The 15812-nt window shown below is 41.9% G+C and overlaps 1 protein-coding gene across 2 annotated transcripts in view; it reads right to left on the reverse strand.

Moving 5' to 3' along the window:
* The window catches only part of ADAMTS17 (ADAM metallopeptidase with thrombospondin type 1 motif 17), a 157051-nt gene that overhangs the window by 12510 nt on the left and 128729 nt on the right, over positions 1 to 15812 (reverse strand). For both annotated transcript variants that reach the window (XM_015638750.3, XM_015638749.3), the window contains 2 exons: positions 10933 to 11137; positions 6759 to 6911 (listed from right to left, as the gene is read on the reverse strand). In XM_015638750.3, the coding sequence (XP_015494236.1) occupies positions 6759 to 6911; positions 10933 to 11137 (358 nt within the window). The remainder of the gene's footprint in view (positions 1 to 6758; positions 6912 to 10932; positions 11138 to 15812) is intronic.

A 15812-nucleotide genomic window follows, 5' to 3' on the forward strand; every position in this document is an offset into this window, starting at 1 on the left:
AAAAATTGCACTTAATGGACCAGACTTTTAAATAAAAATATCAAAAAAGAGAAGTTACTCTTGCAGTTAATAGGATCACTGGAGGCTGTATTGGAATATGAGACAGTAACAGTGTGGCAGAGCGTGCTCCACATCAAACAAAACAGCGATTAATCTGATCTTTTTGCAGCACAATCTCCTTTACTACAGAACCTTCATAATAATTTGTACCATGAATGTTCCCAGAAACTCCAGCAGAGATGAGCTGTGCAATTTGTTGTGCAAACAAGCAGCAGTTTGAAAGGCACAAACAGGACTTGGTTTCTGGAGCCTGCTTGCCCAGGGGAGGGACAGCCAGCATCTCTTCCCTTTCTATGCCCAGTTCCCAGCTAGAGCTGCATCCACTGGGGCTGGCTCTTAGCCCAAGCCTAGGCACAGGCTCGACCTTGTTTTAGTGTCATTATGAAACATTTCCATCTCTGCCCTCAGCTGGAGACATTCCACAGATGTGGGGACAAAAAGCAAAAGGGTGGGATTCACCTTACTGAACCAGCCCCGTTCAAATTCAACAGTGTCCCTGGCTGGTGAAACCAATTTTGGGGCATTTGATCTCATCTCCTGTAGGGAGGAGTGTTTGGAGATTTAACTGTTGCCAGAGCCACAAACCACAGGGAACCACAACTCAGAGCAGTCCATGGGGCAGGACTTAGGTTTAGGGCAGATGCTCCTGGCCTTGTCTAGGACCACAGAAGCAAGGAATTTGACTACTAAAGTTTGTTGGATCCTCTCCTGTGCCACTCAGCTCCATCACCTTCTGGAGAACAACTGATGTGTATCAGTGAGGCCTGTGGACAACCTTCCAGTGCTGCTGAAGACACGTGAGCAGCCATAAATCACAAAGTTGTTCAGTGGCAGGGAAGGGTCTGTCAGCTCTGACATGCCACTGCAATTTTAAGCTGCCACCCCTCCTGCCAAGTTTTCTCTCAATCCAACAAGAGAAGTTATTTTCTCTGAGGTAGAAGAAGATGAACTTAGTTCTGACCTTTATGAAGAATAACCAAGTTGTCCATATCTTATCATAAACAGATGTCGGGTCAAGCCATGAATTTGTAATGAATGTTAGAACAAAGGGTAGTTTTGCTTCTATATTTATAACAGCTTTGAATACACCTCTCAAACCACAGCTGTCATTGATTTACTCTTCTTATTATGTAATATGAATTAATCATTAAAAGTGAGGCACATAGAGGATTTTGTTGATGTTCCCAATCATTTGGAACTTGGAAAATATGCCTTCCTGGCACTAGGAGATTGTAGAGTATTTTTGAAAAAAAAGCCTCAAAACCCAACATGCATTTTGGTGTACTGCAAGGCTGGGGGTTTATCTCTCAGAGAATAAGACCTCCTGTAATCCTGCCAAAACAATTAATTTGCAATTACAAATCCTTGTTACCACCCACTGTGATGAATGACTGCTGATCTTCAGTGTGAAGCACCTCAATGTCTGGCACAAAGCCAGTATTTTTCTTACAGGAAATTAGATTCTTCTTTTCTCTCCCTACTGTTAATGTCCTCCTGGGATGAAAACGCATCTCCAGCATTTCACAGGCTCAGCAACTTCTGTAAAGGAATTGGCAGCTCTTGATGCCCAGGGAGGACAGGTGCCTATGGGTGATTTTTCAGATGTGCTTATCACTACTGACACTATTTGGCAACAGGAATATTGTTTAACTTTACACTTTGCCAAGCTGATCTTTACTGGTGCTTTCCAGTTTCTGGAGCATACAATCTCTCTGAATCCAGTGAAAGTTGTGTGCCAGGTGGTTATACAAGATGTGAAGTGGTAGAAATAGATTTTTCCTCTACTTTCTCTGCTAGCTGAAGCCCAGCTTGACGTGTCATAGATTTGCTTTCTCCTGAGAGCACAAATCTGTGACGGTTCCTACCCAAGAACCAAAGACTCTGCACAGCTCACCAGGTCAGATCCTGCTCTGCATGGCATTAGCATAAACCTGCATTAACTCAAGTGCCTGAATAAATCTGGGTTTACCCTCATGTAAGAGAGACTGATACCTGACCCAGTGTGCTGAGTGAGATCCTCGGCCTGTGGCCAGTGGGTTGTAGGGAAGAATGAAAGACAGTTACCCTGGATTTACACTGGGTTATCTGAGATTAATACAGGCCTTAGTATTTACAGAGCACCTACTGTAACTGCAAAGAAAAAAATATGGCAAAGCCAACATGCCACAAGGTCTCTATGTGTCTTTCTTCTTCTACAAATCTTTTCATTGGGCTAGGTAATATAATAGGTTAATGAGCTAAATTGTTGCCTGAGGGACAGAAGTTGCATATTTAAACTTCCACCCACAGAGCTGAAAATGCCCCTTGTGAAAGTCAGAGCTAACTACGGAGCTTGTGTGTCTGGCTTGTAATTCCACCTTTCTTGATACACCAGTGAAATGGAGAATAGTCAAAAAAATAAAACTGGGAGCCCTGAACCATTCTGTACTATTGGCTCCAAATACAGAACTTTAGTCAGGACAGAATTTGAGGCATGTGAAATAGAGAAACAATTAAGTAAAATTGGAAATAAAGAAAAATCCATAAAAATTTTGTGGAGAATTGCTCCTGCTATAAAACCTTGCCTCCTCAATTATACCTCAGAAGCGTCCACAGGACAACTGGAGGAAAGGAACTCAGAAAATAAAGCATTGGCCTGTACAGAATTAAAGAACCTCCAAGGTCAAGTCCAACCTTTGACCAAACACCACCTTGCCCTCTAAACCCTAGCACTGAATGCCACATCTGCTTGGTTTCTGAGTACTTCCAGGGATGGTGACTCTGCCACTTCCAGTGGAAAGCCTGTTCCAATGTTTAGCCACTCTCCAGTGATGAATATTTTCCTAATATCCAACGTGAACCTCCCTTGTGCTGTCTCTGGTTGTCTGGGAGAAGAGCCTGACCCTCACCTCAACACAACCTGCTTTGAGGTGGTTGTGGAGAGCAATAAGGTCTCCCTTGGGCCATCTTTTCCTGCCACATCACTGCTGGAGCAGAAGAGGAGAGAGCTGAGGACAGGGGGGAAGCCTTGTGGGGCTAAAAATCAGCCCCTAGTGCTGCTCACCTTCAAGCACAATTTCTGTGTCACCACCACAACTCACCAACACCTCCAGCTCCCCACAACATCTGGGACACGTTTCCAGTGACTCCAACACCAAGTCCAAGTCCTGCAGCTGCTCCTTCCAGTGCAGCCTGGAGCAGGGAATGGTGTGGAGCTGGGCTGTGTGTCCTGCTCAGCTCCCCAGAGAGTCACACACATAAAGACATGCTCTGTTCTTGCAGGAATGCAATCCTCAACGTAAAGTTTGTCAGCAAAAATATAATTCACCATGAAAGAATGTACTACTGTCTTGCTAAAGCATCAAGAGGCACATTTGCAGCAGTCTGGGAGTCTGAGGCAAGTGCTGGGAAACTGAGCAACCTGTGTTTGTTCCTCTGACCAGCACAAGTACAACAAAAATGTAAAAATGCTTCCAGTGCTAGAACATTTAACAGTTCGGATTTCAAACAAGGAGGAATTATTTCAAAGTAGAATGAGTGTATGAGATGTTTGTTTCTTTAAGTGAATGCAAACTGGATGTGGAATTTCCTCTTGGAAGAAACAACTGAATGGGAGATGGCTTGGACTCCCTTTTGTATATTGCATCATGTACAAAAACGCATGATATAATGAATTGCAATTCTGAAGAATCCAGGCAAAAATAAAATAATTATTTCAGGTTAACACCTTCAGTGGGTCTTGCATTGTGCAATTCACGTTTCTATTAGGTTTGAAGACTGAAGCCAGGAACAGTTTAGTTATAAAACTTGTAACACCAAGCTGAGTTAAATGCTAAAAATAATAATTATTTCCCTTTAAGATAATGAGTTTAAAAGAGAAGTGGCAGCAGTGCAGAGAAGCTGCAAGTTTAGTAGCAGCAATAAGAGAGGTGTAGTAACAGAACAACTCTCTGTCTTTAGAGTTCCAGTACAGTCTGTTAGTCCCAAGCACTGGGCTAACAAAGGCAAACTCAGAGCCATTTAAAATAACTACAAACCTGGCCTTATGTGTTTGCAAAGTGAATTGGATCTATCAGTTCCTTGTGCAACACTTGAAACATGCTGCAAATATATTAAGAATATACAAACATGACAGCGAGGACTGTGTTGCTGAATCTGCTCAATTAGGTCCAAATGCTTTCCACAGCTACAGGACACAGCAAGGACCAGTTGCAAAAAGCCTGACAGAAAATGGGATAAAATCCTTCTTTCAAGCATGGATAATGGCTACAGAGATGTTGCTAAGGCCAGTGGATAAGGTTTGGCTGGTGGGTGCAGCTCTCAGATCAGCAAGGCCTTGTCTCCAGCCCTCATCTCTTCTACGTGGGAGCTGAGAACGTAAAATCACAATTTGTCTGGGGTAGGTGTGCAGATTTTACTGCTGGGAGCTCCTTAGGGAGCTCATCCATCTCCTCATGCACAGAGTCCGTGTATTCTACAAATACTGCCACTGCTAACACAAAAATAACACTCTGTCATACCACCCAAAGAGCCTGCTCTGTTTACAAGTTGTATCTGGACCTGACTTTTCAAATGAGGTTTTCCCTCCCTCTTACATGACTTCCCGGCATCTTCAAAGAGGATCTTGGTTTGGGAAATTAAGGATCAGAGGCCAAGTCATCAGGCAAGCTGTTTGCACATAAAGCATCAAAGCCCATTATTTTAATCTGTGATAATTACCACTGTTAGTTAAATCGTGCTTCCCTGATGGTTCTCAGCAATAAGCAACAAATGCACAACACATTAATTGCACAAAGTTGTTGCTTGTTCTGAGATCAATTTGTATTAACAGGAAAAGTTTCCATCTTAGTCAGCACAAAGATCTCTCACAGTGACTTTTACAGGGCTGGGAATAAATGTTTTACAGTGGAATTTTGCCCTGGAAGGATGAATTTCAAAGAGTTCTCTATAATCTAATGGTTACAGACTTTGTGTTTCTCCTTAATGGAGGAACTGTTTTATGCCAGAGTTGCTGATAGCTGTAAATGCTCCCCTCTTAAGTCCAAGCCCTGTATTAAAGCTTCTGGATCCTCATGATGAAAATCCTTCACTCGGGATTTGTGAAGAACTGAATTCCACACCAAACATTTCAGCTATCTGGCTTTCTGAAACAATACATTTTCTTCTAAGAATTGTACCTACCCTTTTCTAGAAATCTCTACCCCTCTACTCAGAGAGTAAGAATCTAATTGTGTGACCTAAGTATCCGGTCAGAATTAACCAATATGTCTAGAATTTTAAATGCTCATTACAAGCCAAATCTAAGTCCAAGAACATCCTGCTGGACTCACACAGGGCGAAATTCCTGGGAAGCAGAGCACTGGCACAAGCTCCCTGCAGACAGAAGCAGGCCACATATGCAGCACACAAGCTTTTGTCCCTCCTGCACAGGGATGATCCTGATCCTGAGTTAAGACTCACAAATAAGAAGTGATTTTGCACTGATCCTGCCCTGCTCACATGCTGATATTAAACCCATCAAACACCACTGTTTACTGTGACCCATGTAAGGTTGCAGCCCTCCCAGCAGTGAGCCAACATCTTTATCAGATTGGAACTGTTCACACAACACTGAACTTTCAGTCCATGTAATTGGTGAACACACAATTATTTCATATTCCTCCCTATCAAGAGAATCCTGGTCTGTTTGAATGCCAAAATGTTTTAGTGTTCCACAAATAAATAGAAAAGTAAATAAACAAATAAATAAAGTTATTTCACCTGTTAACACATGGGGACTGTTTGTTTTGGCCAGTTTGCATGGATTCTGAGTGCCAGGTTATGAATAAAATAATGTTCAATACTGTAAACATCTTGTGACATAAATTCCTGGCTCAGCATAAATACAGCCACTCTGTATGTGGCAGGTTTTTCCTGCATTCTCCAGCACTGACACCATTAAATTCATGTGTCTGTGACAGAGTATAAACATAATTGTAATTCCTAAAAAAAAAAGCAATCACAGATAAGCCAATTTGCCCATCCTAGGCCTCTGCTCCACTGGATTTTGCTTGCTGGAGTTTGGGTTTTTAGAAAGCAAAGTGCAACTACTGTATCCCAGTGGTTTCTGCACATGCTGTACATTCCAGAACAAAAAGTAGGTTTTCTGTTTAAAGAACAGCACAGTTAGAAAGATAAGATAAAACCAAACTGGAATATAACATTGCTGGGAAATGTTAGTCCTTTAGGCAAACACGAAATCAGTAATGTAAAGGGTGCTTTCTGAACAACACTGGCAAGGGCTGAGTTTCTCACACTGCCAGGCCTCCTTCCCAGGCAAAACCTTGTATTACTCTTAAGATCAGAAGGCAAATACAGAGCAGACTCTGCCCTGGTTTAATCCACTGCATTCAGGAATTAATTCCACTGACATCACCAGAGAAACAAAGTTAAGACAAGCCTAAGTGAAGGTAAGCTCCAGCCCTGAGGAAGGGACTGATGGTTTTGGCTCTGCCTTTAAACTCAAGCCTTTCTTTCACTTCAGCTGGTAGGAATGAGTGGGACTAGGCTATGTGTGTAGGTCCCAGTTTACCCTGAAAACCAGTTAAACCTTTTCTTCCTAAATATTTAATCTGCCAATTAATGCAGACAGCACATGGGAGATCATCCTGATCATCAAAGATGTTCACCCTGAACATCTTTGCTCTCAGAAAGGAAAAGCACAAAGTGTTTGCTGTTACCTTGGACCAGTCTCCTGTTTTCCACTCATAACAGCCTGTGTGATCCTCACACTCTTCCTCTTCTCTCGGCCTGGTGGCTGCATCACATTTGCCTTGGGAGTTTGTGCATGTCACTGTTCTTTTCTGAATTCCTCTGCCACAGTCTGCTGAGCACTGAAAAAAACAGGGGTTTGCTTTTTGTTACATGGTGCTTAGAAATGATAGCTTTTATGTTGGTAACACAGCTCAGAAGAAAAGCTGGGGTTATGAACACTGAGGAAAATGATAATCCATAAGATTTTATCACAAAAATCTAAGCCACTCGTAAATGAGTAATTTGAAAAGCATGATGACTGCTTGTGAAATACTTATGAAAAATGGCAATTCTGAAAATCAGTCTTCTTTGGAAAATGTCAGCTGGCTTTTTGCTAGAATTGGTGCCACTAAATCTTGTGTTGAAGAGCTCCTCACTTATACTGAAGGACACACTGAGATTCACTACTCAGAACTGCCACATCCCTTGATGTATCAAGGGACACATCAAGGGTGATAAATGGTGGTGTTAAATGTGATTTCAAATCACAGTAGCACGAGACCACTGTTATAAACACATTTCTGTAGCACAGTTTGTGTATATCATGGAAAAGTCACAATTCTCACAGGTTCTCATGTGAAACATGCACGTGTTCAGATTCTGATTTGCCATTGCTATCTTAATTCTGAAAAACTCCAAAAAACATTTAGTGAGTAAGCACAAATTATCCACAAATGTTTTTGGGCCTGGGCTCTATGGAATTAGCATCTAAGGAGCAGGGATATCTGGTCACTCATTTGTTATCCTTGCCAATGGCTGGAAATTCTTGTTTAATGAAGAATTTGTCTTGGGAAAAGGACACTTGCACGAACTGAACCCAAATTTTTGTTTTCAATAATCAGTTTGGTAATAGAGCACCTGTTGTCACAGCCACCTGAGTCCTTGTCACCACTCCTGAGCACAGCCAGTCTGCCTGCTCCTCATTCTCATGCCACTGCAGTGGTTAAGAGTGAGAAATTGTCTTGCAGAGCCACTGGGGACAGGTGGGTGGAAAAATGATCTATGTACCAGCTGAGATAAAAACTAACCTCCTCTGGCATGTCAAGTTCTCCCCTTCAGGGGGCCAGCGGGGAAAAGACAGTTGATTTGACACTGAATAAATAGTGAAGATATGAGATATTCTGTGAGGTCTTTTGAACATGTTCCAAGAAGCTTCTCCATCCAGGGGGTCTATGCTGGAAACAAGCGTCAGCTTGATATAAATTACATCAAATGGACAAATCTCAGCATGCCTGTCTAACCGTCTTAAAAACACAATCCAGGCAGTTCTGACCTGCTGGCCTTGTTAAGGACATGAATGACAAGCGTTTATGAGCTGGCAAGCAAACAGACATGCCTTTAAATACTTCACAGTACTACAAAGTGACTTCTTGAAAATCTGGGAAACCTTCCACTTAATTTACTGTGTGCCGCTCACGGCATGACCCCCTTACGGATGTAACATCTTTGTAAGGAGCACAATCTATAGTTCTGCTAAGACAGGGAGATGAATTCTTCCCAGATTTGCAAAATTCCACAAAAGGCTTTGCTGGACTGCTCAGAGCACAAGGCTTGCCAGAGATCCCAGGCTGGAGCTCCCTAAATGTTACCTTAAGCCATGAATTTGCCCTAGATTGGGTAGACTTTCCCAAATTACAGATCACTTTCCTCAGGCCCCAGGGTGGACTCCTCAGGGCTGTGCTTGTGCATCTCAAACTACAAAGATCAAGATATAAAAATCTTTGGAATGGTCCAATTTACTCAAAGTAAATTAAGCTGAAGTGGGAGTATTTTTCACAGTAGGAGAAATCTCTAGGTGGGTTTTACAAGCAAGTCTGGGAAAAACACCAACTGTTTGTTCTTCCCACAGCCTTAAAGTCATTCACAGATTAATACTGCATATACTTTCCTAGACAAAACAGCATGAGCAAGAAGGTTTCCAACAGATCTTTGGTGGTCACATATAAATCACCCTCTTTAAGAGGTTTTTTTTTCCTTTCCTCAAGTCATCTGTTTTCATGAAGAATTTCTTAATACACAGATTTTACAGAGAGTCCACAAATTAATATACACAGTTTCTGTGTGTCTACTCGAGATCATTAAGTCTTATTTTATTAAATTACTTTGTCAGATCTCATGAGGCTTTGCAAAGGAGCAACACAACTTTGCAATTAAGACACAGCTCCTTTATCTGAAGAAAATCCATATTTTTTTCCACTCCAGTTCTCTAACAGTAGACATATTCACCTTCTCCTGACAGTCTCTATTTTTATCATTAAAAATGGGTTGAGCAGTACTTTGTCCAAAACAATCTCAAGTGTTTGGCAATACAAGGGGAACTTAATTTTTTCCACAATGAAGATTGCATTGGAATTTGCTGTGAAAACACACATTTTTGACCAGGGACCAGACATCAGTGCAGTCAACAGTGTTGTATAAGCAAGAAGCTAACAAAAAAAATAGATCAGGAAATTGATTTATTAAATTATACAATTGCAGTGATACTTATTCCTCAGTATCAGATTAAAATGCTGAGGAATAAAGTGATTACCACTGAAGAAAGTCCTAGGTGTGAGAAGGGGTCACACTGGCAGAGCATCAAATGTGTCCTGGGGTTAATTGTGCTTCATAACAGCAGAAATGGGCCAGAATAACAATTTTAAAAGTGCAAGTGCACAGTTACAGACCCAACAAATGTAAATAAATGTATTTAAGGAAAAGCAAACAAGCTATTGAAAACATTATCTAAAAATGCTATGTATTTGCAAAGGAGTTACATTGTCATAGATATGAAAGATTTCCACTGATCTGTAATTTGACTTACTCTGTTCCATAAGAGGGAGACAGAAGTACCTGGGATTGTTAACAAAATACTCAAGTAAAAAATCCACATGAAAACCAGGCAGGAATTGCACCCTAATCTCAGCTATAAACAGTTCAGCTGGTTTAGCTATAAGAAATAAAGAGGGCATCATCTGAAAGGGGAATGTCTACGACACACAAAAGACCTATCAGACAACTTACTAAAACCTTGGTGTGTTTCTGCACATCTTTTGTAACAAAAGAACTCAGAAAGATCACGAATCTCATGCACCAGTGAATGGATCCAGCACCCCACTGAAAGGGAACACTGCTCTCACTTAACCATCACCTCTCTTGCCAAACTAAGATTTCCTGTCCAGGAGGTGCACAATGAAATCCCATTGTGTTTGTGAGAAGACAGTTTTCCTCAGGATCCCTTCTATCCTGAGCTTCTGTGACTTTTAAGCACATTTCAGCCAATAATATTTAGCAAAATCGCTTTGACAATGTTTTAAACAGGAGCTCCCTGTTCCAAATAAAGGTGAATAATGAGGAATCCTTCCCACAGGAAGGGTTGTTGCGAGACAGCCAGGCTGGAATGAGGCTGGTAGAGCTCCAACCCTGCACCCAGAGTGAAAGGAGCTCATCACTCAGGTAGCCCAGCAAATACAATATCAAAGTGAACATGAGCATCCTGTAAGGAATGTTACAGGGTACAAAGTTGCCCTGTACTGAGTCCTGGTCATGAACTGCAGGCACACTCCCAGATCACTCTGCTGCTAAACAAAACACAGGGTAACTGGCTCAATCTCCCATTATTTACATCAGAAATGCATTCATAACACTTGGGAAAAAGTTCTTAACTCTGAAACTACTCTGAGATGCACCTTTTATACAAAATAAAGGCAGCTTTTTCTTGTTCCTGGAATTACACAAAAGAAGGCTGGATAGGACCCAAAGACTGTACATTCTCTGTAACATGCAGATGCCTGATAAGCCTGGTATTTCTCATACCACATTTAAATGGAGCCAGAAGCCCTGGGTTACTGCACTTCTGGCCTCAGGTCAATGAAAAGTTTTTCCTTCTTGGTCAGATTTTTCAGGTAGAAAGATACAGTCACTAGAGCACATCTAAAGCCTGCCTTACTGACTCATCTGGTCTGGAAACCAAATCTCAGCTCCTCACTGCTCATCTCAACAGATGAGAGTCCTGCCCAGCAGTCCAGTGCTCTGAGGATGCTGAGCATGAGAACCATGGATTAAGTCCAGTGTATCTGGAGTTCTGAGGAGTCTGGCTCCTTTCTGGAGTGAAGTTCCTACCTTTGACCACTCTGATGCTTCCCAGATGGACAGGCAGTCCCGTCCCTCACAGCTCTGCACCGTGGCTGGTTTGTTGCCCAGGCAGTAGAGATCCCTGGTGTTGACATAGGTGCCATTCTGCAGCTGGTAAACACAAGTGACCTCCCGGTGCTGCACACCCTTCTCACAAGTGGCAGAGCAGGGGCTCCAGTGGCCAGTCACCCACCTGGGAAGGAGCCAGAGGATAAATGTTAACAAACTGTATAAAATATTAATAGCAATTATAAAATAGCAATTGAATAAAATATTATGCTTCACTTAAAACCAGTGAGAAATGGGCAGCTCTTCCTGGATTTGTGGGTGCTTTGATAGTGCTGTGCTGTTGTCACCCTGAGCTCACTGATCCCCTCTGGGACCTGAAGTGTGGACACCAGGAGCTGTCAGTATGCAAGTGAATATTCCCTCCTGACTCCATTCCTTGCAAGGCAAAGGAGGCATCCTCCCCTCTCTGCATTCCAGCTCCACTGACTCCAGCAAGTGCTGGAAGCACAAGAGCTCAGCTACAAGACAGTGAATAAAGTGTCTAAGAAGGATCTGAAGGAGGAGGGATGGAGGGAAGGACATTTTTTTCTAAAAGAAAAGCAACATTGATCTTTAGCTTCCTGCAATCTGTCAGTGAGGAGCATGTTCTCTGTAATTACAGGCATTCCTGGATGGAGTGAGGGACTGGAGCAATAATTGTGCAGCCATTGAGCACCAGAAAGTTCTCATGCCTTTCTCACCAGGCAATTGACCTTCTAGCCTGTTATTCAGGACTGTCATCCAGATTAGTATCCCTACACCATTACACCATGAATCTCTTACTTGTCACCCAGTCCTGTGATGTCTATTATGGTAAGTGGCCCAAACAAGACTTCCCAGAAACAGGTCTGCTGAGAAATACTATTTCATTCTGCTGGAGGCTCCTGTAGTCTAGATAGAGCAACTTATTCACCACATTTCTTTTGAAGCTGTTGTGTGTTACTTCTCTGAAATGAATTAAACAACTGTTTCCCATCTTCCTGTTCCTGAAGGGAGGAAAATCAGTTCAGCACCATTTGTAGAAACATCTTCACCTGCTGCAATTGTCATGAATTTATTTGTAAATCCCATGACTGGCATGACAGCACTGATGACTGCACTGACATTGAAGGCAGAAGCCATTTGGTTTGAGCAGGACTGGGCAGACTGGCTGCCTGTCTTTTGTGGAACAGGGCCCTGCTCAAATGTTCCTGTGCATTAAAGCAGTTGACTGACACATCTGTGAATTTCTGTTGGCTAAAACAGCTGGCGAGACACCAAACCTGTTTCTCCAGACTGCAGTTCTGGTGCATCTCTGCAGCCTAGGGCTCAGTATTTCTTTTATGGAATGGGAAAATGTCAGCTGGGAAATTGAATACTAGGGCTGAAAGACTGACAAAAATAACCCTGAAGTGCAGAAATCAGTGTTCACTAAAATTAATAACCAGGCCCTCTTGGTATCAGCTGGGCTCTGCCCTGTTGGAGCAAACATGAGGGAATTATCTACCTGGGGGAAGGAACCCTTTGACAAAGGCCTGGAGGGATGAAATGATTGTGCTTTATGAGCTGAATGTTAGTCACAAGGCTGGGAAAGGGTTCTGTCCAGACTCCACTCAGCTAATATTCACTTCAGCACTGTGCTCTCACTGTGATCTACAGCTACTGGCAAAAGAAAAAGAGAAAGGGGCTGAAAGCAAAGGAGAAAGATAAAAATACATTCTTGGCAGAAGCTGCCTGTGAGCCTGCATCTAGGATGGGCAGCACACAGCATGCCAGCTACTTCCAAGATGCCTTAAGAAGAAAGGTTATGGCTTTCCTTTTAGGAAGGAAAATTCCTTTCTATTTTTTTTTTTTTTTGATTGTTGCTCTTGTGGAGGGAAGAAATCACCTGATTTCCACCTTGTTTGCTGGTCTCTAGTCAGTACCACTACAGGCATGACAAGAGCGTAACTAGAAAATCAGCACAGAAAAAAACAAGTAGTATCATCATGAGAAGAAAGATTGCACAGGGAACAAGCTTAAACCCAGGGTACCAATACAAAGATGTGCCTGTGGTGAAAACAATCTCCAGCTTTTTCCTTGGAGAGGTCAGCTTCAGCCACCATTCACCACATCCACTCCTGATTCCAACCCTGTGGTTACAAATCAGGTGAGGCAATGCTGTAAGGGATCTCTGAAACCTAACAGCCCACTCTGCCCCACCTGTGACAGTCAAAATACTTAGAAATTAAAGGCTATTTTAAAATGGTGGTTTTACTTTTACATCTAGGAGACTGGTGACATTAAATGTTTGAACAATACTAATATGTAAAGTAGGTTATTTTCAAAAGCACCAAGGAGATGATCACTTTGACCACTAAACTTCATCCTCTTAGTGAAATCTATGCTTGAATCAATGGCTTGTAAAAGCAATCTGGCAAACAAGTAAAGGTGAGTCCCACATACTGTGCTGGCAGTGCTGTGAACCCCCACAGTTCCCCCATATTCTCCTTCACAGGCAGCTGAAAATATTGTTTCAGTGCCTGTAACACACAGGAACTGTAACAATGTTTCAACAATGTTCACAACCAGAGTGGAAAGACAATGGATTTATGGATAAAGTGACTGAAGAATAAAATTTTTGCCAGTTTCAAATTTTTGGAAGGAATTTGCAGTAAGATATTAGCAGAATTACTATCTGCAAGTAATATACACACAGGAGAGAAAAATGTGATGTGAAAATGGTATCACATTATGATAACTATTAAATTGCACCCCAGGTAGATTTTTGTCTCTACACTGTCATTACACCTTCTGAACAGAGTGTGTTTAACAAGACCTTCTTAGAGGGTGATTCTTTTAAAGAAAGGGTAGGTATTTTTCTTATGACAATGTCAAAAATAACTCCAGTGTTCTAACTCCAAACCCCAGGCTGGCTCTGTATTATTGACTAAGCCAATTAACTGCTTAGTCAATAAAGCCCTGTGTATACCATATAAAGAATTTGGCTTCCAGTTACACTTTAAGCCTGTAAACTGATCTTAGGGATTGCTTGACACCAGAGTTCTTTTCAGTTTGGTCTTTTCCTCCCAGGTTATAACCTATCTTCTGGGACCATGGGAATTCTCCAGCTGGGGTCCCAGGAGAGCCTCTCATTTTGCCAACAAGCACTGATTTACGTGACAAACACACTCATCTTTCTCACAACCACAGGGATGGCTTTATCCCAAGTATTATTTTTTGTAATCTTACCTCTACAGAAGATTCAAGAGCTGAGTGATCCTTGCTGGTGGTTAGATTCAGGAAGAAAGTGATGAGCTTTTAAGCAAAGATTTTACCCTAGTCAGTGGCTGTCTTTCAAGCTAAAATATGCCCAGAAGGGTGTGATTTTCAAAAGCTTCAAAAAGCTGGGATAGGCAGGACATGCAATCTGAGAGGGCTCCTCTAAATCTTTGTCTTCTGAGTCTTCCTCAACCTCTGACCTCTCAGTATCTCTTCTGAGGAATTGGGAGCTCTTCCTCTAATCTGCTTTGGCAACACTCATCTGGAAGGCCCCTGGAGCAATCTTGAAATATCTTTTGGAGATTCAGTTCATCATCTGATCTTTCTATGGTTTGGATTAGTCATTAACCTTGAATTATCTACTCTACCTACTTGCCTAGACTCCCACATTTTCTAGGAAAAAAATTGCCTGCAGCACAATGAACATCAACCCAGGGGAGATGTATGTCTGCAAATGAGGGATTGTAGCTAAAGATTTGGGAAAAAAAAAATTAGGAAGATAAAACGGATCAAGGCTGAAGGATGGGGGTGAGGGAGAGCAATCAAAAGACATGAGGTCACTTTTCTGAGATTTGCAGTCTATTATAGCATAAAGCCATTACATCTTCTGGGGTAAAAACTGTAGCCCATTAAATTTCCCCTGGTTGTTTCTGCCCTGAGCCCTGCAAAAGAACAGTGTTCTCTTCACCTAACTACACATCCATGCCATGTTCACACATTCCCTCACTACCTACAGGGTGCTTTTGTTGCCTTCCCAATGCTACAAGTGACATTAATTTCCCTGCTTTCACAGTAATAGCTCAGATATGACCAAAGACATGTTTGCAATAACACCTTTTTTTGTTATTAAGCCTGTTTTTTTAGAGCTGGCTCTTACCTACAAGCAATTTAGAGCCTGTCCTACTACTGAGTAAAGCATCAGAGGAGACTTCCTACAAAACATGTCAGAAAAAGCTCTCTGACAGAAACTTATCTAAAGCCCTGTAATCTGAGGGTTCTAATAGATTTGATTGAAAACCTTTTGGTTTAATGCACAGGTGAGGATAACTCTGTGCCCAGTTAGCATTGGTTGTTTTTAGCACCATTTTGTGATGCAAAATCATGGCGAAATTACTCTTAGTTTTCTGAGGCACCTGGATGAAACCGTGGCTCTACTGATTTAGGCAAAAATTCAGACCAGCTTTCAGCAGGGCCAGGATTTTACATTGGATAATTTTAGCAAGGAGAATTGGAAAAGATTTCTGAGAATCAGTCATGTGGAACTGACAGATATACTTTGCTTACAGCTGTCAAACCAAGCTCATGCTCGACTATGTAGAAGAAAAGTCTCTTTACAAATAGAATTGTTTTCCATGAAACACACACTCTGCTGTGGACTGTCCTCTTCTGAAGCCCTCCACCATCTCTCTGCTGCACTGGGCTCAAAGCAATCAGGTGAATCTTGTCTTTTGAGAACAGGTTGTGCCACACCCAGTAACTAGAAGGCTTTTTTTTAAAAATTTTTTTGAGAAAAGTACAAGGAATCTAGTAGAATAATACAGCTGCTGATGTTGAAAGTAGGACTCCAAGACTAACATTCC

This window comes from Parus major, chromosome 10 (genome assembly GCF_001522545.3).
Source record: "Parus major isolate Abel chromosome 10, Parus_major1.1, whole genome shotgun sequence".
NCBI classification, from domain to species: Eukaryota; Metazoa; Chordata; class Aves; order Passeriformes; family Paridae; genus Parus; species Parus major.